The sequence below is a fragment of the Capsella rubella genome, unplaced genomic scaffold (assembly GCF_000375325.1).
Source record: "Capsella rubella cultivar Monte Gargano unplaced genomic scaffold, Caprub1_0 scaffold_2, whole genome shotgun sequence".
NCBI lineage: Eukaryota > Viridiplantae > Streptophyta > Magnoliopsida > Brassicales > Brassicaceae > Capsella > Capsella rubella.
This window is the reverse complement of record NW_006238922.1, coordinates 9754260-9777889: the sequence shown is the minus strand read 5'-3', so window position 1 is coordinate 9777889 and position 23630 is coordinate 9754260. Positions and strand designations below refer to the sequence as shown.

At 35.3% G+C, this 23630-nt stretch overlaps 6 protein-coding genes across 8 annotated transcripts; 3 read left to right on the top strand and 3 right to left on the bottom strand.

The window, feature by feature from the left end:
- Nucleotides 1-3083: 3083 nt before the first annotated feature.
- Nucleotides 3084-5194, top strand: LOC17895841 (probable LRR receptor-like serine/threonine-protein kinase At1g69990). The gene has a single exon (XM_006300983.2). It carries the CDS (start codon nucleotides 3193-3195, stop codon nucleotides 4981-4983), a length of 1791 nt encoding a protein of 596 aa, XP_006301045.1. The 5' UTR covers nucleotides 3084-3192; the 3' UTR covers nucleotides 4984-5194.
- Nucleotides 5195-7088: 1894 nt separating this feature from the next.
- LOC111831869 (zinc finger BED domain-containing protein RICESLEEPER 2-like) lies at nucleotides 7089-9593 on the top strand. 3 transcript variants are annotated; one of them, XM_023787259.1, is made up of 2 exons: nucleotides 7089-7186; nucleotides 7403-9593. In XM_023787259.1, the coding sequence occupies exon 2, from the start codon at nucleotides 7820-7822 to the stop codon at nucleotides 9413-9415; it is 1596 nt and encodes a 531-aa protein (XP_023643027.1). In that variant the 5' UTR covers nucleotides 7089-7186; nucleotides 7403-7819; the 3' UTR covers nucleotides 9416-9593. The 3 variants fall into 3 exon arrangements, with proteins under 3 accessions (XP_023643027.1, XP_023643025.1, XP_023643026.1); XM_023787257.1 differs by having other exon boundaries at nucleotides 7400-9593; XM_023787258.1 differs by having other exon boundaries at nucleotides 7089-7231; nucleotides 7400-9593.
- A 65-nt stretch (nucleotides 9594-9658) lies between these two features.
- LOC17894756 (serine/threonine-protein phosphatase PP2A-5 catalytic subunit) lies at nucleotides 9659-11685 on the bottom strand. Its single transcript, XM_006302537.2, has 5 exons — nucleotides 11279-11685; nucleotides 10660-10774; nucleotides 10442-10550; nucleotides 10268-10345; nucleotides 9659-10182 (listed from the first exon to the last, which is right to left on the bottom strand). The coding sequence occupies exons 1-5, from the start codon at nucleotides 11532-11534 to the stop codon at nucleotides 9817-9819; spliced, it is 924 nt and encodes a 307-aa protein (XP_006302599.1). The 5' UTR covers nucleotides 11535-11685; the 3' UTR covers nucleotides 9659-9816.
- Nucleotides 11686-13703: 2018 nt separating this feature from the next.
- Nucleotides 13704-15346, bottom strand: LOC17896434 (CLAVATA3/ESR (CLE)-related protein 26). The gene is made up of 2 exons (XM_006302957.2): nucleotides 14766-15346; nucleotides 13704-13933 (listed from the first exon to the last, which is right to left on the bottom strand). The coding sequence occupies exons 1-2, from the start codon at nucleotides 15065-15067 to the stop codon at nucleotides 13894-13896; spliced, it is 342 nt and encodes a 113-aa protein (XP_006303019.1). The 5' UTR covers nucleotides 15068-15346; the 3' UTR covers nucleotides 13704-13893.
- A 2078-nt stretch (nucleotides 15347-17424) lies between these two features.
- On the bottom strand, nucleotides 17425-18716 carry LOC17894259. The gene is made up of 4 exons (XM_006302770.2): nucleotides 18570-18716; nucleotides 18359-18491; nucleotides 17855-18118; nucleotides 17425-17733 (listed from the first exon to the last, which is right to left on the bottom strand). The coding sequence occupies exons 1-4, from the start codon at nucleotides 18665-18667 to the stop codon at nucleotides 17617-17619; spliced, it is 612 nt and encodes a 203-aa protein (XP_006302832.1). The 5' UTR covers nucleotides 18668-18716; the 3' UTR covers nucleotides 17425-17616.
- A 203-nt stretch (nucleotides 18717-18919) lies between these two features.
- On the top strand, nucleotides 18920-20213 carry LOC17896038 (protein SHORT HYPOCOTYL IN WHITE LIGHT 1). The gene is made up of 4 exons (XM_006300304.2): nucleotides 18920-19102; nucleotides 19190-19417; nucleotides 19573-19638; nucleotides 19933-20213. The coding sequence occupies exons 1-4, from the start codon at nucleotides 18944-18946 to the stop codon at nucleotides 20050-20052; spliced, it is 573 nt and encodes a 190-aa protein (XP_006300366.1). The 5' UTR covers nucleotides 18920-18943; the 3' UTR covers nucleotides 20053-20213.
- The last annotated feature ends 3417 nt before the right edge of the window (nucleotides 20214-23630 follow it).

Below are 23630 nucleotides of genomic sequence, written 5' to 3'. Positions count from 1 at the left end.
CTAATCAAATTCTACATAGTATATATACATAACTGATCATATCATCAAATTTTAAAAAATTATATAATTTTTAAATATAAAGAAAAATTAAACAAATCAATAATTAAATATTTGTTTGCTAAAATCATGCGAATAAACATTTTAGATCACATAAATTTCTTATTTTCACATAAAAAATATTCATATTCAAAAAGCAATCTAGCAATTGTAGCACAAAAGATATCTACAAAATTTATCATTAATTCAATTAGTTAATAACTTTTTATTTGGTCAAACAGTTAGTTAATGATTATTCTAAACTTCTTTTTTCTTATTAATTTGACACAATTTTAACAAAATAAATCTTCATCCATGGCAATTTGCATATAATTACTATTATCAAATATTAAATAATTGTTTTATCAAAACATAAACTACATTTTGAGATTATAAACATATAGAATTTCTATTAAGATTAAAACTAAATAACAAGTGGATATATCACATTTAAATGATTTTAACGACTTATTACCAATTTTTAAATAATAAATGGATTATATTTTTATGTTTTAATCTAATTGAAACCAAATAAAATGTCAAATTGGTATGATATAGATGATATAATAAATAAATATCTACAAACATTATCTCACATATACGTACAATTTTAAACTATTCTTGATAAATATAATATATAAGTTTTGGATAACCGGTTGAAAAAAAAAAATTGGTAGTTATATTTAATTCTCTAAATCTCTAAATATTGAACAAAATTCAACTTTGGGACGTATAAATCTCTACTTTTGGACTATTATATGAAATTTTACATATATTAAAATTATATTTAGTTACATGTTAATGGTGTTATTTATTAAAAAAAAACTTATAGGAATGGATATGAGACGGGAACATATAATTTGAAAACAAACATTATCTGAATTATTTCTCATAAAAAACAAAACATGATTAGATGTAATTGTTGAGACACGGTCATAAAGTTAAATTCACTTTTAACTTTCAAATATAAAACTACGAGTACGATACGGGGACATGTAATTTAAATTGCTAAATTTAATTTCCACTTTCCTATTTATTTCAAAAATTTAGACATGAAATGAAGGGTACAAGAAGATAACGTATACTTCGCATAACAAAACTACAATAAATCCATGTATTAAAAAAATAGAAATACCTAAATCTTTAGAAAACAAAAAGGCTAAAACATGAATATTTGAATTGAAGAAAGTAATGAGAAATAAAGATGAAACTGAAAGATCAATAAAATAAAAAAATCGAACAAGGATTTTGTATGCTAGGATTACAGACAGTGTCTTGTGAATGAAAATGGTGGGAGCATGTGACTTAGATTGATAAAAATAAATATTTAAACGAGGAATACGGGTATCCCGTCTAAATCTTTTACCAAGTTTCTTATAATAAACATTGCCAAATGATTATGTTTTAAAAAGAAACGATTATGGGACAGAGATTTTATGACATATAGAAGACGGGACGGGACGGGACGGGGCGGGGTGGGACGGGACGGGTCGGGACGAGACGGAATGGGACAACGGGTTTTCCATTACAAACTACACATAAAGCAATTCAAACTAAAGCCAAACCCAAATCCGATTTAACATGTCTAAGCATTAGTTAGAAATGTTTTGATTAGTTTAAAAAATAAACATGTAATATTACTTATCATTTTCATTTAAATAATTTGAAAATTGTATTATGTAATACAATATCTATATTTTACAACTGTATGTCTATACATAGTTTATCAAATAAACTCATATAGCAAAATTTTACCAAAATATCATCTACTTGAAAAATCGTAAATTTGTAAAAATAACCCCGCACGTACGTGCGGGTCCATCACTAGTGTACTTTAAACACAAACCGGACCAGAACCATTTTTATACTCTTCCCCTCTAAGCCTAAAATTTCGTCAAAGTTTAGGATTAGGATTAGGATTAGGATTAGGATTTAGGATACTATCAATAGTGTAGGTTTTACTTACAAAACTGAAGTCTTGTGGAAGGGTCAATGGTCTATATGTCTAGGAAAATAAAATCTCTCTTTTTCAAATGTTATTTTAGGATTTTATTATTTTAGATTTGATAGTTTAAAAAGATTGAAAAAGAAAATTTTACTTATTATGTTTGGGTTGTTTTTATTTTGAAGATCTAATGTTAGTTATTAAGTGCGTATTTTATTTTAAAAAATCATATACATTTTTTTACGTGGTAAAAAATGACAAGAGTCGACAAATCATTATAAAAATAACAAAATTGACAAAATCATTATAAAAAATGGCAAATCTATGATACTTGGGTGAAAAATGGCATTTTCTACCATACAAGCTATACAACTTACTATTAGAATTTCTTCCTAACTCAAAAAAAAATAAAATAAAAAGGAAAATTTGTGTAAGTTACTAATAATGATAGAGCCCCAAATGTAGGAATTAGGAAATATCAGTTCTATGGAATGAATGTGCCCATTACAGAAGAAGGATGGGCCTAATGGGCTCAGTCGATGAGTTTGAGACTCCAAACCAAAACTGCCACTGATCTTCTCCCTTGTTATTCTGTATTTCAAATCAAGAATTCCTCACACAAAACAAATTTCAACTACATTCAATTCATATACACGAAATTGCTAGGTTCAATATCCCAAACATTTCAAGCTATAGTTAGTGCTCACAGAACATGTTTAACAATGAAAAACACAATTCCAAAAATGACTCTCCTAGGACTCCTAACCCAGTTCGAACACGTTTTATAACTTTTTGGGCAAATGAAAAGAATGTTAGTGCATCATTAATAACTGATTGAATCCTCCTATAGCCAATTTATACACTTTTTACAAAACAAGATAATATAAATTAAATTGATTCTTGCGCAGAAAGTGCTTTCTTACTACTTTTACTTATCAACCGAGAGGCATTAAACACGTTACAACTCACAGAAACTGAATATGGTGATCTCATCTTCTTCTTCTCAAACTGCTCGCAAACGACGTCGTTTCTATAAAGCTACTTCATTTGTTTTAAAAGTCAGCAAAGTTTGAAATTTTATTTGTGTGCCATCCACACAAAAAGCTTCAAACTTTAACAGAGTCAATGGCCGTCTCTTCCGCCATAGTAGTAAGAAACAAAAAAAGCTTTCCTCTTTACACGGAACCCTAAAGAAACAAAGCAAACCCATCATGAAGACGATCTTAATCTTCTTCTTCATCATCTTAATCTCATCTTCTTACGCCGAAGACGACGTGCTCTGTCTCAAAGGTCTTAAAGCATCCCTCACAGATCCTTCAAACCAACTCAGCTCCTGGTCTTTCCCCAATTCATCTTCATCAATCTGCAAACTCGCCGGAGTTTCTTGCTGGAACGCTAAAGAGAATCGTATCATCTCTCTTCAGCTTCAGTCAATGCAACTCTCTGGTCAAATCCCTGAATCTCTCAAGCTATGTCGGAGTTTACAATCTTTAGATCTTTCGGATAACGATTTCTCCGGTTTGATCCCTTCACAAATCTGTTCGTGGCTTCCTTATCTTGTAAATTTAGATCTTTCCGGTAACAAACTCGGTGGTTCGATACCGTCTCAGATCGTTGACTGTAAATTCTTGAATACTTTAGCTCTTAACGAGAACAAGTTAACCGGTTCGATTCCTTCTCAATTAACCCGGTTAAACCGGCTCCGACGACTTTCTCTGGCTGACAACGATCTCTCCGGTTCGATTCCTTCTGAGCTCTCTCATTTCGGAGAAGATGGTTTTCGTGGCAATGGGGGACTTTGCGGTCAGCCTTTATCGAATTGCGGTTCGTTGAACGGTAAGAACTTAACGATCATTGTGATCGCTGGTGTTATTGGGGCGTTTGGGTCAATGTGTGTTGGATTTGGGATGTTTTGGTGGTTCTTTATCAGAGATAGGAGGAACAAGAATGGTTATGGTTATGGTTACGGTTATGGTGCCGGGAAATGTAAGGATGATAGTGATTGGATTGGTTTGTTGAGATCACACAAGCTTGTTCAGGTAACTCTGTTTCAGAAACCACTAGTGAAGATCAAATTGGTTGATCTAATTGTAGCTACTAACAGTTTTGATCCGGGGAATATCGTTGTTTCGTCGAGAACTGGGGTTTCGTACAAAGCTGATTTGGCTGATGGGTCTGTACTTGTGGTTAAGAGGCTTAGTAGTGGTTGTGAGCTTAGTGAGAAACAGTTCAAGACTGAGATGAACAAGTTAGGTCAGGTCAAACATCCGAATTTGGTTCCGCTTCTCGGGTTTTGCGTTGTGGAAGACGAGAGATTGTTGGTGTATAAGCACATGGCTAATGGGACATTGTATTCTCAGTTACAGGATTGTTCTATGGATTGGCCAACTCGGGTTAGAGTCGCTGTTGGAGCGGCTAGAGGGCTAGCTTGGTTGCATCATGGATACCAACCTCCGTATATGCATCAATACATTAGCTCGAATGTGATTCTTCTAGACGAAGATTTCGATGCTCGTGTTATGGATTACGGTTTGGGGAAGCTAGTGAGTTCCCGAGATTCTAACGATAGCTCGTTTAGTAACGGCGAGTTAGGGGAATTTGGTTACGTTGCGCCTGAGTATTCAAGCACAATGGTTGTATCTTTAAATGGAGATGTATATGGGTTTGGGGTTGTGCTTCTTGAGATTGTGACCGGACAAAAGCCTGTTTTGGTTAACAATGGCCAAGAAGGGTTTAAAGAGAGTTTAGTAGATTGGGTGGGTAAGCATTTGAGTAACGGTAGAAGCAAAGATGCAATTGATAGAAGCATATATGGTAAAGGATATGACGATGAGATCATGCAAGTTTTGCGAATCGCGTGTAGCTGTGTTGTATCGAGGCCTAAGGAAAGACCGTTGATGATTCAAGTTTATGAATCTTTGAAGAATTTGGGAGATCAGTATGGTTTCTTCTCTGAGTATAGCGATGAGTTTCCTCTCATCTTTAACAAACAAGAACACTGAGACTAGAGTCTTTGTAAATGAAAGAAAAGGTTTTAACATTTTCTTACTCAAAATTCTTTGCTACTTAATTACTTCTATACCATTGTCACTTTTAATTTAACCTTGTTAATTTGTTGGTTTTTATATATTTTGTGTGCAAATGAAACTGTACATCATATGATGCATAGATGAACGGTTGTAACATATCTAATGGAATGATTTGTTTTGGATTTGTATAGATGGAAATTAAATATCTTAATTCAAGAAGTTAATTAACAGTGATTAATTCTTTAACATAGTTGGAATATTAGCCTTAAATTTTATAATTCACACATCTTGGATTTTTTCTTAAAATTGGACCCTTTTTTACCTTAAATAAGTAAACTTTTTTTTTTTGTAAACAAATAAGTAAACTTTCTAATTTAAAAAAATTACAAATGAAATTTCCAAAATGTATAACTGAAATTTTCTTAAAACTGAAATATAAGTTGCTAAATGGGAAACAATGAAACAAAGTGTATATTAAACACAATAGTTTTGTTATTCCAAATTCTATATAAGCAAAATCTTTTTTATACTCAACTATATATCATAATAATTTATAGTTATGTTCTAGGAGATTCTCTACTCTAATTAACATAGTCTTCTTCTAATATAAGATGTCGAGGATTTGGTACTTTGTTGGATTCGTTCTCCTTCTAATCCTTGCAATTGGTGTTATGGGATACTTGTGTTTGAAGCATGGTCAAGAGGAGAAGCCTGATGGTTAATTAGAATGTTATGTTTTTTTTATTCTCTTCTTCTTAATTATTAATGTAGTTTTGGGAGTAGAACCAATGTAGCTAGAAAGCTTTTACCTTACCGCAATTGTGTTGCATGCTCCATATATTATTAATTATGACGTTTTATCTTTCAAACAGTTTTAGTATGTTTTGATTTTTCTCATTAATAATTTTCTTTTGTTTTTTTGATTAGCATAATTATGTGTAACACACGACAATTGTCAGTACTCAGTACAATAAAGATGTTTTTGGTTATTATATTATTCTCTTACAAATAAGATTCTGAACTCTTGCACAACACGGAGACAAAAACCCTTGTTCAAGGAAATTGGCGAGCTTACGTACTTTGCCTAAATTAGCTGTTAAGTTTGGGAGTTAACTATGCTGTAATGAATTTTCACAAGCTATATTTGTGGAATTGAAACATCTATCTTGATTTCTTTAATATCTTTCTTTCTTCGGGTTGATTTTGAAACTCATGTTAGGAAAGTGACTTTAGCAATCCTCCAGTGACTATAGGAAGTTGTTTGAGAAAAGATGGATACGTTAGATTGCTTTAACCCATAATGTAAAGAGCTCAAAGTGTTATAGAAGTGTATTTGCAAGGAAATCTCACAAACCGACTAAAAATTTCAACATATTTTGTCTATTGTCGGACAAATCTACGCACCGCATTCTCTACTGGTTTATTCATATTGAAACATTGATCAATAATTTTTTTCTTAAAATAGTGATAAATTGGCTCTTACCATGTTAGGAGGTTCTAAATTGGTCCTGAGTATTCTTGGTAAATTTCATTCATTGGTAAATTTCATTCAGTTTTTTTTTTCTTCGGTTTTATTCATGATAATGTTATACGACTTATATCTCCGGATTATTTCTTTCAAAATTTTATTGTCGATTGCTTATGTTATTAGAATACAAGTTCGATAAGGTTGAATTTATTTTTGCTATGTTTGTAGTTTTTCTTTCGTTTTCTTTTCATAAGGTTTAGTTTCTGAGAGTTTTACGGTTTATTTTTTTACTTTTCATAATAAAAACAATCTTGGATGTTTCGAAATTTGTCCAAAAAAAAAGGATGTTTCGAAAAAGCTACATAAATTTTGATATTATATAGGTGACTTTCATAAATTTTATATTTGATCGCGCACAAATGAGCCCGAGGGGAGTGATTGTAAACGGAAATGGACAATTTTGATAATACAATAGTTTTGGGATAAATTTATAAAGATACATAAATGTAAGATACCATTACGTAAACTTATTTTTGGTTCGCCGTTTCAAAAAATATCTTTCGGCTGACAGACAAAAGAAAAGCTCACAGCAATTTTCTGTCTTCCCCCTTGATAAAAACCCTACCGCCGCGACCACCGACACCGAGAGACTTCGCCGCCGTGAAACCTCCAGTGAAGAAGCTTTGTCAAAGCGAGTTCAATGAAGAGGTGAATGCGCTTTAGAGCTCAGATTCTTTATTATCTTCCGCGGTGGTAAAATTTCATTTTAGATAATTGGATTGTTTCTCTTAAAGCTCTCTGCTTTATAAAGACGAAAACTTTGATTAATGTTTTGAGGATTGTTTAGATTTTGTGTACATTGGTTTCGTTGTTTGAATTCGGATTATCTGGTGAATTTTAAGTGTTTTAATTTTGCTATAGGAGACAGAAGAAAGTGATGATAAGCAATGAGATGGATTTGTCAGATGCAGTGATTGTAAAATCTGGGAGATTGAAATCAGTTGTGTGGAATGATTTTGATAGAGTTAGAAAAGGTGAGACTTACGTTGCAATCTGTAGGCATTGTAAGAAGAGACTTAGCGGATCGAGTGCGAGTGGGACTTCGCATTTGAGGAACCATTTGATTAGATGTAGGAGGAGAAGCAATGGTAACGGTGTAGCGCAATATTTCGTTAGGGGGAAGAAGAAAGAAGGGAAATTGAGGTAGCGAATGAGCGGAGAAAAGATGAAGAACAGCTTAGTATAGTGAATGTTAGATATGAACATGAGAGAGAGCATGATGATGCTTCTGCTGTAAGTACTGGTTTGGATCAAAGGCGGAGTCGGTTTGATCTAGCCCGGATGATTATCTTACATGGATATCCGTTAACTATGGTCGAAGATGTTGGATTCAGAATGTTTATTAGAAATTTACAGCCTTTGTTTGAACTTGTTGCGTTTGAAAGAGTTGAGTCTGATTGTATGGAGATTTACGCGAAAGAGAAGCACAAGATTTTCGAAGCGTTGGATAAGTTACCTGGAAAGATTAGTATCAGTGTTGATGTGTGGAGTGGTTCAGATGAGTTCTTGTGTTTGGCAGCACATTATATCGATGAAGCTTGGGAACTGAAAAAGAGAGTTTTAAACTTCTTTGTGGTTGATCCATCACATACTGGTGAAATGCTTGCTGAAGATATAATCACATGTTTAATGGAGTGGGATATTGACCGGAAGTTGTTTTCTATGGTGTCTAGTCATTCTCCACCGTTTGGTGAAAACGTGGCTAACAAAATCAGAGACAGGTTGTCGCAGAACAAGTTCCTCTACTGTAACGGCCAATTGTTCGACGTAAGCTGTGGAGTTAATGTCATTAACCAGATGGCTCAAGATTCCCTGCAAACATGTTGTGACATAATAAACATGGTTCGAGAGAGCATTAAATATGTCAAGAGCTCAGAATCTATTCAGGAGAGATTCAATCAATGGACTGTCGAAGCTGAAGCTGAAAGTGAAAGGAACCTATTCATCGATGACCCAGTGAGATGGGACACAACATGTACCATGCTGGAGAATGCCTTAGAGCAGAAGAGTGCGTTTTCACTCATGAATGAACATGATCCTGATTCTGTGTTATGTCCATCTGATTTGGAATGGGATAGATTAGAAACAATTGTCGAGTTCTTGAAAGTCTTTGTAGAAGTGACAAATGCCTTCACAAAGAGCAGTTGTTTACCCGCCAATATGTACTTCCCAGAGATATGCGACTTACACCTCCGGTTAATTGAATGGAGCAAGAACCCGGATGATTTCATTAGCTCTCTAGCAGCAAACATGAGAAAGAAATTCGATGATTTCTGGGATAGAAACAATATGGTTCTAGCCATTGCTACCATATTAGACCCACGGTTCAAGATGAAGCTAGTGGATTATTATTACCCTCTGTTTTATGATACCAATGCTTCAGAGTTCATTGAAGATGTTGCTGAGTTCATCAAAGCGTTGTATGATGAGCATTCTATAGGATCGCTGTTAGCATCATCAGATCAAACCCTTGACTGGCATAATCATCATCATGGCTCAAACGGTGTTCCCCATGGGAAAGAGCTTGACGATAGACTCATAGAATTTGATAGGTACATTAACGATACAACTACTACAACTGGTCAAGACTCTAAATCGGATCTTGAAAAGTATTTAGAAGAACCACTTTTTCCGCGGAATTCAGATTTCGACATACTGAACTGGTGGAAAGTACACACTCCGAGGTACCCAATCCTCTCTATGATGGCACGCAATGTTTTAGCGGTTCCAATGTCAAATGTATCATTAGAAGAAGACGCCTTTGAAACTAGTCAAAGGAGACGGGTTAGTCAAGCTTGGCGTTCGCTTAGACCGAGTACTGTGCAAGCCTTAATGTGTGCACAAGATTGGATCCAGAGCGAATTGGAAAGCTCTTGAAACTCTTGATTCATCTTATTTTGTTCAGAGTTTTTGTTTGTTTAGTTTAGATCTTAGCTACAGCTTGTTTGTTTATTGTCTGTACCTCTCCTCAACCGTTGTTCTGTCATCATTATATTCAATATAGCTAGGGCTTGTATAACAGAAGCATCATTTCTCTTTACATAGTTGACTTCAATGGAGTTCAGTGATAGAGTGGTTTCATTTTCTTGGACCATAAATCTATGTAACTCTCGTATCCAATACTCAACACAACACGACAAAATTACGGGTATTAAAGAACAATGGATAGTTTGACAAACAGACATAAAGGAATATGAAATTACAAAACGTGGTTAAGAATAGAAGCAAAAGAGAAAAAGAGCTAGTGTGTGGAATAGCAATTTTGCTTCTTTTGGTACTTACAAAAAATAATCAGGAGTCTTGCGAGTGGTTTCGGGTTCGACTTGACGTGGGGCTGGATCAAACTGAAGGAAATTCTGGTCCATGTTCTCACCAATCTCTAGAATCGCAGCCATGTTGCCACAACGGTAGCAATAATTTGGAGCACTAAATACAGTCACAACGTTCTTCTCTTGGCACCAATTATAACCTTCCATGACAAGTTGGTGAGCTCTTGAAATCAGAGAGAGTCCATTGGTGTGGTTAAACTGAGTAGCGATATCTTGTCCAAAAGTGTAGCCTGCACCACGAGGAGATATTCCCCAACCGCATCGGTCATCTGGATCAGACCATAAGAGATCACACATTGGCCCTTCATGTGGAACCTACACAACACAAAGGTTTATTATTGTCTGGTTATGTGATACAAAGTAGATTGCAGCTTTTGTAGGTTTGGATTTTGTAATTCACCTCTTGAATTCGATCTAAAGATCGGATGTTGTCAAGTGTATCTAAAGAAGGTGAAAGTCCTCCATGTAAACAGAAAACCTACAGGAAATGAAGTGTCGTAGTTTTAAGTCCAAAAGGGCAGAAGCAGATAAGAGATTTTTTAAGGTACGTGAAAAGCTAAATAGTTTACAATACCTGACTCTCGATAAGAGCAGTAAGAGGAAGATAATCAAAAAGGTCAGTGAAGTGCTTCCATACATTAGCATTTCCATATTTCCTCAAGCATTCATCATAAAATCCATACCTGAAAAAGGTAAGCAATCAGTAAAAGGCATTTTGAGAGAGGGACAATTTCAAAACAAGAATTCACAGAAGAAGCCGAGAATACAAAACATAGTAATGAAAATGCGTACACTTGAGTGATTTGCCGGCTTTCATGATTCCCTCTTAGGATTGTAAGTCTATCTCTGTATCGAACTTTCAAGGCTACCAAGAGTGAAACCGTCTCCACAGAATAATACCCTCGATCTTCAAAAGTTTAACAAATTATGTTAGTTAGCTAGATATGCAACTTTAACAGAAAGAAAAAAACAAGGTACATAGCAAGTAATCAGAACAGATGAAGCCCTCTCAAATTACATAGAATGTTATATCACCAAGGTTCAAGTAAGGAAATGACAAGGTACAAAAATGAATACCCAGAAACGTGAAACAAGGCTACAATGGAGCTTAAGCTTCATATAGGATCCCTGAGGATAATCAAAAACTGCTAAACCAAAAGTTTTGACCTTTTCAATAGCAAATTCTAACAAAGCAAAATGAAATGTAGCGCAAGTCAACAAAAATCAAAACATTTGGATATATGAACCAAAAACAATAAATCTACCATTAATGAGCAAACACTCCCAAATGAGTACAAGGTCAACAAAATCCCAAAAAAATCCCCAAATCAAGAAATCTACAAATGTAGAAAACCCTAAAAATAAAATAAAAAAGTCCAAACAATTATAGAGAGAGAAGCGAATCACTGACCTACATAATCACCCATGAAAAGATAATTAGTATCAGGAGCAGAACCACCGATCCGGAAAAGCTCGATGAGATCATAAAACTGGCCGTGGATGTCACCGCAGACGGTAACCGGACATTTAACCGGTTGAACATTATACTCCTCAACCAGAATCGTCTTCGCTTGCTCACACAACGTCTTCACCTCCGCTTCAGATAACGGTTTACACTCCATCAACTGCTCGATCTGACGATCGATATCTCCGGTCGCCGGCGGCATCTTTCTCCGATCTAAGTAAATTTAAAACAATCCGGATTCTCTTAATCTTGGATCCGGATCTTCGTCTCTCTATCTATCATCACTCCATGGATTTTTAGAAAAACAAGAAGAGAAGAAAATTGTGAACTTCGATTTCGTTGGAACTTTGTATTTTGTTTTCTGTGGAATTTTTATTATTATTCTAATATTTTTTATTTATTAAAAAGGAAAAATCTCATCGGAATTTGATTATTTATTTATTTTTTCTCCGGCAGCCGCACCGAGTCAAAGTCCATTATGGGGGACTGACACGTAGCTTTCCTTTCTTACGGCCCTTTTAGACAAGCTCGTTAATCCTTATAGATGAGTTTCATTAAATAAGCCCATACGGCCCAACCAAATAGAAAAGAGCAGCAGCAATTTCATAAGTTACTTCTTTTTTACTCATATCTTAATGGTCAAATTTTTTCGTCTGCAAATGGTGTAGTTTCGAAATAATTGGCCAGCTTTTGACGAGATCGAATCAGATAAGAGAGTTTTTACATTTTTTTCGATAGTTTTAAAATTATGCGACAAAAAAATAAATAAATGGATAATTTGACACGAAAGATTCAGAGTTAAACTTGAATTCATGTATTTTATAAACAATGTTCTTTAAGCCATCTAAGTTATCTTAAATTTGGTAAGTGGATGGAAAGTTTCTAACAAATTAAAATACTTTGTAATGTTCCTTCATTATTTCACTTATATATATATATATATGTTTCGAATTAAGTAATTATGAATAATAAATTTTAATGATAGAGCGAGATGAGGAGCCGTCATGGTATAGTTCAAATGTTAAAGCTTTAAGACTGGTCTTCAGTTGCTTTTGATTCTCGACGACTGAAACAACAAAAAAAAAGGTTGGTTGATTATTGTGTCTCTGTTAAGTTTGTCTAATGCGTTTGGTAATAATTCAAATTAAAGATATTCAAACTATTACAACTGTAAACTTTTAAAAGAAATCGATTCGTTGAACTAAAATTAAAGAAATCAACATGAAAAGATCATCACATATACATTTTTGTCTAAATTTAGAATTCTATTCCCGATAAAATAACAAAATATTGAGATATTGCTTGAACTCATATTTGAAGTATAGTTTCAGTTTTATCTAATAATATATATAGAGATGAGTTACTAATCACTTTTTCAAGAACCTTCACTTCTCATAACTAGTCATCATATATAAGTCAGTTCTCTTATTATCAATCAGTTCTCGTTAACATACCTATGTTTCGTACGTTGGGTGATGTAGTAATTTATAAGTTTATACTAGTTTTTTCATAATACAAGATAAGTAAAAATAATTTAGAAATAATAGAAAGAAATCTAAGAGAAAAAGGGTGAGTGGGTGGAGTTAACCCCACAAAAGAACAAAAGAATAAAAGATGGGAAAAAGCATAACACAAAGAAGCAATGTGGTCTCCTTTATTTAGAAGAACCATTACACACATTCTCCTTTTTTTATATATATATAAAAACTTGGGCATTTGGAGCTCATATTAGTGTATATATGCTAATTATGCAATTTAAAAAAAACCTTATGTATTCAATCTTTGTCGACATCTCTTTTTATTTCCCCACCGGAATAGATGCTTTCAGAATACATGCATCAATAATAATGGGTTCGACATATATATAATTTTTAATGATTGGATAAGTCTTTCAAAGTACAATTGTTCTTTACACAATAATAAATATCCACCTTAAATTTTGTTTTGTTGTTTAGAAACTCGTGATAAAAAAAAACATCATACTTTGTTATGTAAGTACAAGAACCATGTTGTGCAAGTGTTTTTTTTTTGTAAGCTACGATCTGAAATCGTGAATACACAAGCGTCAATTAGGTAAATAATTAAGCTTGACCTTTATTTGTTTGTGAAGACCAATAGCATGTTATTTGGAACAACAACATAGGTGTTACACATAAAGGTTGCCTGCATGTTAGTTACAAAAACGATACTCAGTTTTTGTGTGTTTTGCACATAAAAAAGTCCATAAGCATTTACCTAATTGAATAAATGTTCCTGATCATTTTGGTGCAATTACCCAATGTACATTATGAGAAAATAGATAAAGCATCTCGACCTCATTTTTTTAATAATCCTATATCAGTGTACTCATTTTTTTTTCTTTATCTCCCCCTAATGAAAACGTACATATATAAAATAAATAAATAAAGTGTAGTAGGGTAACAAATATTTTGAGCATATATAAGAGATTCGATCCCAAATGAAAGGAAAAGAGAATCTAGCAGCAGCATTACAAGAATTTGCCAACAATATATCCTTCTTTCTCTTTCTCTGCTTAATTCTTCCCTAAGCTTTCACCCTGCTTATGCTCTCCCCGGTGGTCGTCTTGAGTTCCTTGCTCTCCTGTATTAAGACAGAACACATATGTAAATTTAATATTTGAAAACCAATCAATCCTAATCATGTTTTGATACAGTTTTACATGGAATTCACACTTGGTTTTTGCGATATATCTTAAGTGGATTCACTAAAAATATAACTTGGAAATGAGGTGAAAAAAAAAAAGATAAGGAAAAAGAGAGTATTTAAAGTTGGCTAAAGCTTCCATAAAGGAAAAAAAGAAAGTTTTTTAAAGAAGCCATCTTATATAGAGTGAGTAATTTAAAAAAAAACAAAGATTGTTAACGTAAAGACTGAATAAAGCTAGCAGACAGCCTTTTGCGAGCTTCTGTGATATGTCTCACCGAATCTGAGTTAGTTAAAAGAACCAAAGTGTACATTTTTTTTGGTAAAATTGTGCTAGAATTTTATATGGTGACCCGAGATAAAACAACTTAATATAGATGCATATTAATATATCAACGAGTCAGCTTGCTTGATTCCTTCTAATACAATCCATCTAAGCATCGGATTATGACTAGGTCATGTCTCTTTTTTCTAATCCCGCGGATGAGCATGCCTCTTGGTAAGGACTAAGGAGTAGGAATGCAAGTGACCAAATGACCCACACGTAAAATTTGCACACAATGAATAGAATATGGGGTTGTAGTGAGTTTACTTACACCCATGAACTTTGGACCCAATATGAATGTGTTATGTGTTATCTCATACGTACGCGGGATAGGCCATATATTGGTACAATAAAAAAACAAACAGCAACATGCAAGAAACATATATATGTAGGCGTAAGAATTTGTTGAAAGTGAAACAAACCAAGAAATCAGTAAAAAAGAACCTGTTGTGTATAGGATCGGGTCCACGAGGCACTTTTCTTTTGCTGACTACGTAGCTAAGATCGCCGTGTCTTGATCCATCTTCATGCCCTTGTTGTATTTCCTTGGCGTGTATAAAGGAAGACTTCCCATATGAATCAGAGTTGTTCATAATTGTCGCAGCCGTAGTAATCTCTTTTGTTTTGTCCGTCGTCTCGTTGTTGTTTTGTAATACAAACGCATCGATCATAAGAAGAGTGACTAAACCGACCGTAAATAGTGTACGGATCAACAGTTGGAGACGAAGGGAACGGTGATCTCGCATGGTTTCTAGCTAGCTACCCCCTCCGTGGATTCTTTTTTTGGTTTTTTTTTTTTTTTTTTTTTGGTATTATCCTATCTTCGTTGGCTGGTTGAAATAAAGACAGATATTAACATCGATCAAAGTAGTTTATATTCGAATTTCTTGAATAGAAACTATGATAGAGAACAAAGATGAGTGGCAACAAAAGTAAGAGAAACACAAAGAGAGATAGAAAGAGAGAGAGAGAGAGAGAGAGAAGAGAGACTTATCACTTTGATGAGTTAGGATGGTTGGTGTTCTTTATAGGTTCCATGGTTTTTATTCGGTTCAATGTGGTTTGCGAACTTTACTCTAAACATGTTTAGGATATACATATAGAGACAGATAGAGGGAGAGAGAGGGAGAGAGAGAGAGAGAAACATAATTTCAGCTATGAATCTTTATATATTTCCGTGAAATATAGAAATAATGTTATCTTTAAGCATGAATCCGTAATTTTTTATGTCTGTCTTTTTTATTCCAATAATCTGAATATATTTCAAAGAACCAAAAAAAAAAATATAAGCTCCGAATGGTAACTGCGTTTTTCACTGATAGAGAAGTACGGTGCGGTTCAAATAGTAACAAAAACATATAAATATATATGTATATGCAAATATTTTGACACTGTTGCGGTACAGTTTTGTAGTGCGGTATAGTTACCATTCGGAGCCATATAATGAAATATAGAACACAGCTGATCCGAATCGTGACATTCAGAGGGAATTTCAATTTATTTTTACCAAACATTCGCTTTATATATATATATATATATGAGTATATTGCTTCTCTATAGTGTATTTTCATGCAGTTTTATACTCATATATATGATGAAATTGCACGTGCCAAAGGGTTCCCCTCGTACTTTTCTCACGTACAATTCATCTCTTTCGTATCCAAAAAGTAAAAGCTTAAGCACATAAAATGCCATGCATACCTAATATCTATTTATAAATTATTTTACATTTATACTCATTTCGTATAGTTAATTGTATTCGCATGTTGAGTTTTGCACATACATAATCTTAATATATAGTATCTACCTAGTTCCGTTCAAGCTTTATATTCCTAGCTCACACCGTATTTTTCTTTTTAATGTAATCTACTAGGCTAGTGCCACTTATTATATTAAGAGTTCCCCCTATGCAAAACATCGAATAATATTATTTGATCTGTCGAGATATTAGTAAATATACACCAACAAAAAAAAACATATTATGCGCTTAATCACCTAAACCATTCTTTAATTATGTATCTAAAGATTTGCATATTTTAAAGTTTTTCTTTTTGAAAAATAAAGATGAGAATGACAAGATTGACTAGACCCATGATTAAAATTTGTTCCTTGAGAATATATTTATATCACTCTCACATACATAGCAGCCATAGTTTATATAAATATAGGAGGAGAGGGCCAACGAAAGCATATGGCTACATTATTCATCTCGTCGATCAATTTTTTTTTTTTTGTTACGATTGTTACATGATCATGATCAATCCCACTTCAAAACAAATTACCTTTCTAAAAAGAGTTAAATGTATATTTTTGTCCTGAGAATCTTATGCCTTTGCGTTTTACTCACTAGCTTCAAGTCGAAGTAACCAAAAAAAATGGCACTTACATATTCATTTTTGTCATTTAACATATTAAATTACTAAAAAGTTATTTTTGTAAGCATTAGCTCCATTGCTAATGTGGTGACCACTACGTTACTGCCTATAGGATTCCATATCCTTCTGTTCTCTCTATTTTGTATGCCCGACTTCAACATTGTCCACGAAAATAATTCGTTGGAAGAAGAATTGTTGACTAATAGTATTGCATATCGCTAGATAGATTTTTATTTTTATTTTTTAAAATCCTGTCACTATATAACTTTTTAATTAATTGGACCAAACTAATGTGATCATTGTATTAAGATCTTAAGGTTCCTTTAGGCACCAGCACTCGACCAGTACTCTCATCCGCCATATTTTCATGGACTATCATCAATTGACTGTAAGAGATCCTCTACTTGATCCCTCATCCAACAGTATTTATATTCTTAAAGTCTTGTCTGATAACAATTTGTGTTGAATCATGGCATCGACATTGACGAACTGTGGTTTGTATCTTTAATGCTATCAATAGATTGTGTGAATTCTGTTTGGACTCAATGTTGTTTGACTCCACTGAATTGATATGCTACTTACTTCAACTGGTCTATTGCATGCCTAGTTGGACTAAACTCTTTCTACCAGCAACCGAGGTAAAAGACGAAGCAATCATACTTAATGGCAACTTCTAAGGTAAGTGAGGACACCTAATCTCTTCAATGGAATATATGTTCACTCCAAAGTTCAAAGACTGTAACCAGAGTCGTATTACGAAACCAAAACATGTGTGATACAATTAGTCCCAATTATATGAAGGCCCCTAAAGCTATTCTATACACTCAAGCATATCTCTCGTCTTTTCAACAGACAATGACAAATGTTAAATCTGTTTCTGAGTGAGAAGATGAAAGCTTACATACTGAAAAAGGTTTCTCTTAAAACCGAGAATTGCTTTGTGATCTTGCAGTTGACACCCCAAGCATCGGTACTGACTGTTTCTTTCTGATGTATATAGCGGTTCCGCTTAGCAGGAACAATCCTAGCATAATCGACTGTCCATTTATTCAAACGATCTAAACGTTAGCCCAAGTATCTACAACCTGAGTATTATATCACCTTGCTAAGATCCAAAATGAGAGAAGAAATCAAAAGAGAATTTTTTTTGTTCTGTACCTCAAATCCAAGAACTGATATCCTCTCTTCATTTGCAGATGGCACACAGCTTCTGTAAGTTTTGTAAGACTGGGACTTCACTTTCGGTACAGGCGAATCATCCAGCAGCTTCCTCGTTTTCGTCTCTTCGTCATCGGGATTCGACTGACCATTCTGTGTTTCTTCTCTTCCATCTTTCTTGTGTGTATCCACCACTTCTTTCACCTCTTTACATTTGAAAGGTATACGGTATCCAGTTTCACTACAACGATACTTCTCTTTCCTCTACATGATAAAATACTAGAAACAATGAGACTTCACAACAATTTCTTCAGATCCCTACTCCAAAATCCAATTCTCTGTATAGTCAAAATGATTAAGCTAGCTCTAAAGCCCTAAATCACCAAAATCAATCCTAATTGCGTAATCACCATCCAAATCAACACAGATCACGATATCAAAAACAGAGCAATCAAGCAAATTCTAGAAGATGTAAACCCAAATCAGAGAGGAGATTTGGAAAACCTTTTCAGAGGAATTGCAAGAAACACAAGGACCTGAAGGAGAACATGCGAATGTAATGTTACTTCCTTTTGGGGTTTCTTTGAAACCTAAAAGTAACCTACGCCCAACGCTTCTGATCTCTTCATCTCCGTCTCTGTTCGATTAAATCAAAACAAGTCAGATCGAGAAAACGAGATCCGATCAGATGAAGAAGAGTGATACAAATACGAACTGTTCATGTGCTCTGACGAGACGAGAGGGTGAAGTTGAAGCAGCGTAGATGAATATGAAGAGGACGACCAAAAAAAGCGAAGAGCTCTGAGAAGCCATTTTTGATGTTTCTTCTTCCTTCGTCTTCTCGTAGAAACTAGAAACAACAAACGCAGAAGAAGAGGATATTGTTATTTACATAAAAGCCCCGATATTACTTTGTAACTAAAAGATTACCCAAATTACATTATTAAAATATTACATTCGTGACGACGAAACGGTACCTTATGTTTATAAATACTTACAAATGTAGCCCAAATCTATTAAATTATCAAAAAGGTCCAATTTTATATTTAATTCCCTCACTGCAATTATGTCTGTTCAGTGCTCTCACAAATGGCCACAGCTACTACCTTATCATCACTATCGGTAAATTTCATCAATGCCTCACACAGATGTGTCTCTACAGCTCCTTTCTCCTCCTCTAGCTCTATCTTCCTCCGCCGCAGGATCCGCCGCCTGAATCGCTCATTTGCTTCGTACCGTAGCTCTCAGGTACGTTCTGATTATAATCCTCCCAATTCATCCAATTGTGTAATCCGAATCCAAAATTTTACTCAATCTCTTTACTCTTACTCTTAGTCGCGTAGGCGATACGATTCAAACGATCGATTCTTCGGCGGTTACGAGTACGATGTGGTTCACGATGAGGATAGTTTTAGCGACGATGATGATGATGATGAAGAAGACGAGAGAGAGAGCAGTGTTGATCTTTTGATCAGGTTCTTGAGAAGCATGTTCAAGAAGGTTTCGAAGCGAGCTAAGAAAGCATCGCGACGGATTTTGCCAGCAGCCATGTCTCCTCGACTCGTGAGTCTCACTTATTCAAAATTTGTGTCTTTATCCTCAAATTTGTAACTTTGTAGCTTTGTAATGGTTTTATGGAGTTCCTTCAGTCTCATAAGTCTCATTTTATGCTGAACATTGTTTGATTCCTCTGTTTTTTTGCTTCTATGATTTTGTAGGTGTCTTTTGCAGTAGATGGGATATTGCTATTGGGTTTACTATCCATAACAAGAGCATTTCTTGAGGTAAGATCCACATCCACTGTTTTGATTACGAGAAGTTACTCGTATCGATATGTATATAGTTTGATTCTGCATTGTGTGATTGGTGTTTTGGGGTTCTTTGTTGCAGCTGGTTTGATTAGATTAGTTAGGATTATATCATAGGATAGATTTGAACTGTATGTATTAGTCAGCTAGTTTGGGTTTCCTTGCTAAGAAGTCTTGTTTATGAGCGCTGTTGATCACCTTAAGAAACTTTGTGGACTAGACTAGCTTCAATTAGTTCAAGTTTGATGATTTGATGGACTTTTGTGGCAGGTGATATGCAATCTAGGAGGAACCGTGTTTACGGTGATTCTGCTGATCAGATTGTTCTGGGCGGCAGCTTCCTTCTTACAGACTTATGGGAGCTCTTTTGGACCAAACCCATTAACTTAAAACATCTAGTTGTAGACACATTTGAGGTGTGAGGTGCTGTAAACTGTTCATGTCTTGTAGCGTCGATTTGTAAAGGAAAATGTAAGATAATTGTGTACATATATATATCGATGGGGAGGTTTCTAGTAAAGTTTGAAGGCGATCCGCTGCTTCCTTTGCTCTATCTTGAGCAAATGTGACGTTCATATCTCTTATCCTTCAGCTTTAGCTCGCATATTCATTAAACGCTCAGGTTGAATCAGTCGAAGGATCATCCACCAGCATATGAACTAAGAATAGCATTTCGCAACACGCAATTGATTTCAAATAAAATATCACATAAGAACACCGTATATATATATCAGACTCGTACCATATTTTTAAATTAAAAAAAAAACACCAATAAAACATTGATATTTTATTTGGAATCTGATTTAGTTTTTAGGAATTTTAAATATTGAGAAATACTCCTTCCGTTGATAAGAACATAAAAATTACGAAAATATCTTAAAATAAGAAATATCATTTAATAATTAACTAAAACCAAATAAATCAATCATGAAAAAGTCTGCAGAATCTTTTTTTCTGAACACTTAATCTTAATAGTCAAAAATACTAAACAACATTAAAATCGTTATAGAAATTTGTAAAACATCTTATAAAATAATGAGACCAAAAAACTCCTTGGCCATTTTATATTATCGAATAGAGGGAGTAACTATGGTCAATCATATTGGAGTTGTGAAAGCTAACTTTATTTTGATTCTCAGCATAATCTCATTTTCAATGAATTTTCATAGGAAAACTAGAAAATATTTCAAAAGACAGATCTTGCGGGAAAAAATGAGCCTCCTTGGTTACGGTCCTATAAGGATGTATAGATATGTGGGTATTAATGTAATTAGTTATCTCTAGGTTACTTAAGTGTCTGTATATATATGTGTAAACTCACTATCAATAATAATAACATTTATCCTCTTTATGGTATCAGAGCAGTACGCTCCTTAAAACCTAAAACAAAACACACACAAAAAAAAAAAAAAAAAAAAAAAAAATTTCTTTGCCGTCTTCTACCATGGCCGCCACACTTGAAGGTTCCAACAGCAACATCGAGTCCATTCCTTTCAACACAAACAATCAAACACTTCTTCAGATCAACATGTCCAATATCACCAAACTCACTCCAACCAACTATATTGTGTGGAAATTGCAGGTTCACGCTCTTGTTGATGGTCATGGACTTGTAGGTCACCTTGATGGATCTGTTGAGATCCCTGCTGCTACAGTCACCACTAATAACGGTGTTTCTCCAAATCCGCTGTTTATTCACTGGAGTCGTCAAGACAAGCTTCTCTACAGTGCTCTTCTTGGCTCTGTTTCTCCTGCTGTTCAGTCCACACTCTCAAGAACCACAAGTGCTGCTGAGATCTGGAATACCTTAGCTGAAACTTACGCCAAACCGAGCAGAGGCCATGTTCGTCAACTAAAGGATCAGTTGGAACTGATCACTAAAGGTACTCTCACCATTGATGAGTACTTACAGAAGTTTACAACACGTTTTGATACTTTGCATAGCCTTGGAAGTCCTGTGATCCTTGATGATCAAGTCGAACTTATTCTCGATGGCCTTCCTGAAGAATACAAGCCAGTCGTTGACCAAATTGCAGCTCGTGATACGACTCCGACACTCACTCATGTTCATGAGCGTCTTCTCAATCAAGAGGCCAAACTTCTTGCTAAAGCTTCTCCTGCTGTGTTTCCAGTCACAGCAAATGTGGCTACTCAAGGTCATCGCAACAACGGTCGCTACAACAATAACAACAACAACACTAACGCTACCAACAACAACAACAATAAGAAGCAGTCTCACAATTCGTATGGTGGCTCCTCGTACAACCAAGCTGCTGTTTCTACACAAGGGTCTCAAGGTTACAAAGGCAAGTGTCAGATTTGTAACACTCAAGGTCACAGTGCACGTTGGTGTCCGCAGTTTCAGTCCCGTGCAGTGACGTATCAACCTCCAAGCAGTCCTTTCCGTCCTTGGCAGCCACGTGCGAATGTTGCTATCGGCTCCTCATACGATCCAAATCCTTGGCTCATCGATAGTGCTGCCACTCATCACATGACCTCAGACTTAGCAAATTTATCTCTCCATGAGCCGTATAACGGGGGTGATGATGTTATTGCTGCAAATGGCTCACCAATGCCGATTACTCACACTGGTTCCAAAATTCTTCCCTCATCTACACGTGATCTTTATTTAAATAAAGTTCTATGTGTTCCCGATGTTAAAAAAAATTTGATTTCGGTATATCGGCTATGTAATGCTAATCGTGTCTCCGTTGAATTCTTCCCTGCTTCCTTTCAGGTGAAGAATCTCAGTACGGGGGTTCCACTTCTTCAAGGCAGAACTAGGCAAGAAATCTATGAATGGCCAGTCTCACCAACACAAGTCACTGCTTTCACTACTTTCACAAGTTCACGTGCTTCTCTTCCGGTGTGGCACTCTCGTTTAGGACATCCGTCTTCTTCTATTTTAAACACTATGCTTTCAGCTTTTACTCTCCCTGTTTCTGGTTCCTCTCACAAACAGTTATCTTGCTCAGATTGTTCTCTTAATAAAAGTCACAAACTTCCCTTTACACAAAACACAATTCAGTCTACTCGCCCTCTTGAGTATGTTTATTCCGATGTCTGGATGTCTCCGGTTCTCTCTATTGATAATTACAAATATTATCTTCTGTTTGTTGACCATTTTACACGTTATACTTGGCTTTATCCGCTAAAGCAAAAATCTGATGTCAAGGAGGTGTTTGTTGCGTTTAAATCATTGGTGGAGAACCATTTTCAACAAAGGATTGGAACATTATTTTCAGATAATGGTGGTGAGTTCATTGCTCTTCGCAGTTTCCTAGCTACCATGGCATCTCTCACTTAACATCTCCGCCACACACACCGGAACATAATGGTTTAGCTGAACGGAAACATCGACATGTTGTTGAAACGGGCCTTACTCTTCTCTCTACGGCGTCGATTCCAACCTCCTATTGGCCTTATGCTTTCACAACAGCGGTCTACCTCATCAATCGCTTGTCGACACCAGTCCTTAGTCAACAATCTCCATTTTTCAAGCTGTTTCAAGTTCAACCAAACATCCACAAGCTCAAGATTTTTGGTTGTCTCTGCTTTCCGTGGTTAAGGCCGTATACAACTCATAAGCTTCAAAGTCATTCTCAGCCGTGTGTGTTTCTTGGATACTCTCTCACACAGAGTGCCTATCATTGTCTTCATGTTGCGACTGGTCGTGTCTATACATCGAGACATGTTCAATTTGATGAATCGATCTTCCCGTTTAGCACCAACAAGAAAGCTTCGATTGTTTCTTGTGATGATACACCACCAGCTGTGTCACGGCTCGTCACTACGATCTCTCTGCCACCACCGTCTGTGCAACCGTCGAGTGGAACCCCCAGCTCAGACCTTCACCGTGACGCTACGTCTCCACTGCCATCCTCCCCGTCAACGCAGGTATCGCCTCTAAACTCTCACGCTTCCTCTTCTTCTTCTCCATCTCATTTTTCTGAGCCCACTGCTCCCCA

What these genes read in the sequence shown, in the direction of transcription:
- LOC17894259 (XM_006302770.2), bottom strand. Translation starts at nt 18,667, where the DNA reads ATGGCTTCTCAGAGCTCTTCGCTTTTTTTGGTCGTCCTCTTCATATTC. An exon ending in CTCGTCAGAGCACATGAACA is followed by an intron (nt 18,492 to 18,569) that starts GTTCGTATTTGT and finishes TTAATCGAACAG; the next exon opens with AGACGGAGATGAAGAGATCA. An exon ending in CTTGCAATTCCTCTGAAAAG is followed by an intron (nt 18,119 to 18,358) that starts GTTTTCCAAATC and finishes TTTATCATGTAG; the next exon opens with AGGAAAGAGAAGTATCGTTG.
- LOC17896434 (XM_006302957.2), bottom strand. Translation starts at nt 15,067, where the DNA reads ATGCGAGATCACCGTTCCCTTCGTCTCCAACTGTTGATCCGTACACTA. An exon ending in CCCGATCCTATACACAACAG is followed by an intron (nt 13,934 to 14,765) that starts GTTCTTTTTTAC and finishes GTCTTAATACAG; the next exon opens with GAGAGCAAGGAACTCAAGAC.
- LOC17896038 (XM_006300304.2), top strand. Translation starts at nt 18,944, where the DNA reads ATGGCCACAGCTACTACCTTATCATCACTATCGGTAAATTTCATCAAT. An exon ending in CAGCCATGTCTCCTCGACTC is followed by an intron (nt 19,418 to 19,572) that starts GTGAGTCTCACT and finishes ATGATTTTGTAG; the next exon opens with GTGTCTTTTGCAGTAGATGG. An exon ending in TAACAAGAGCATTTCTTGAG is followed by an intron (nt 19,639 to 19,932) that starts GTAAGATCCACA and finishes CTTTTGTGGCAG; the next exon opens with GTGATATGCAATCTAGGAGG.
- LOC17895841 (XM_006300983.2), top strand. Translation starts at nt 3,193, where the DNA reads ATGAAGACGATCTTAATCTTCTTCTTCATCATCTTAATCTCATCTTCT.
- LOC17894756 (XM_006302537.2), bottom strand. Translation starts at nt 11,534, where the DNA reads ATGCCGCCGGCGACCGGAGATATCGATCGTCAGATCGAGCAGTTGATG. An exon ending in CTGCTCTTATCGAGAGTCAG is followed by an intron (nt 10,346 to 10,441) that starts GTATTGTAAACT and finishes CATTTCCTGTAG; the next exon opens with GTTTTCTGTTTACATGGAGG. An exon ending in CTTTAGATCGAATTCAAGAG is followed by an intron (nt 10,183 to 10,267) that starts GTGAATTACAAA and finishes TGTGTTGTGTAG; the next exon opens with GTTCCACATGAAGGGCCAAT.
- LOC111831869 (XM_023787259.1), top strand. Translation starts at nt 7,820, where the DNA reads ATGATTATCTTACATGGATATCCGTTAACTATGGTCGAAGATGTTGGA.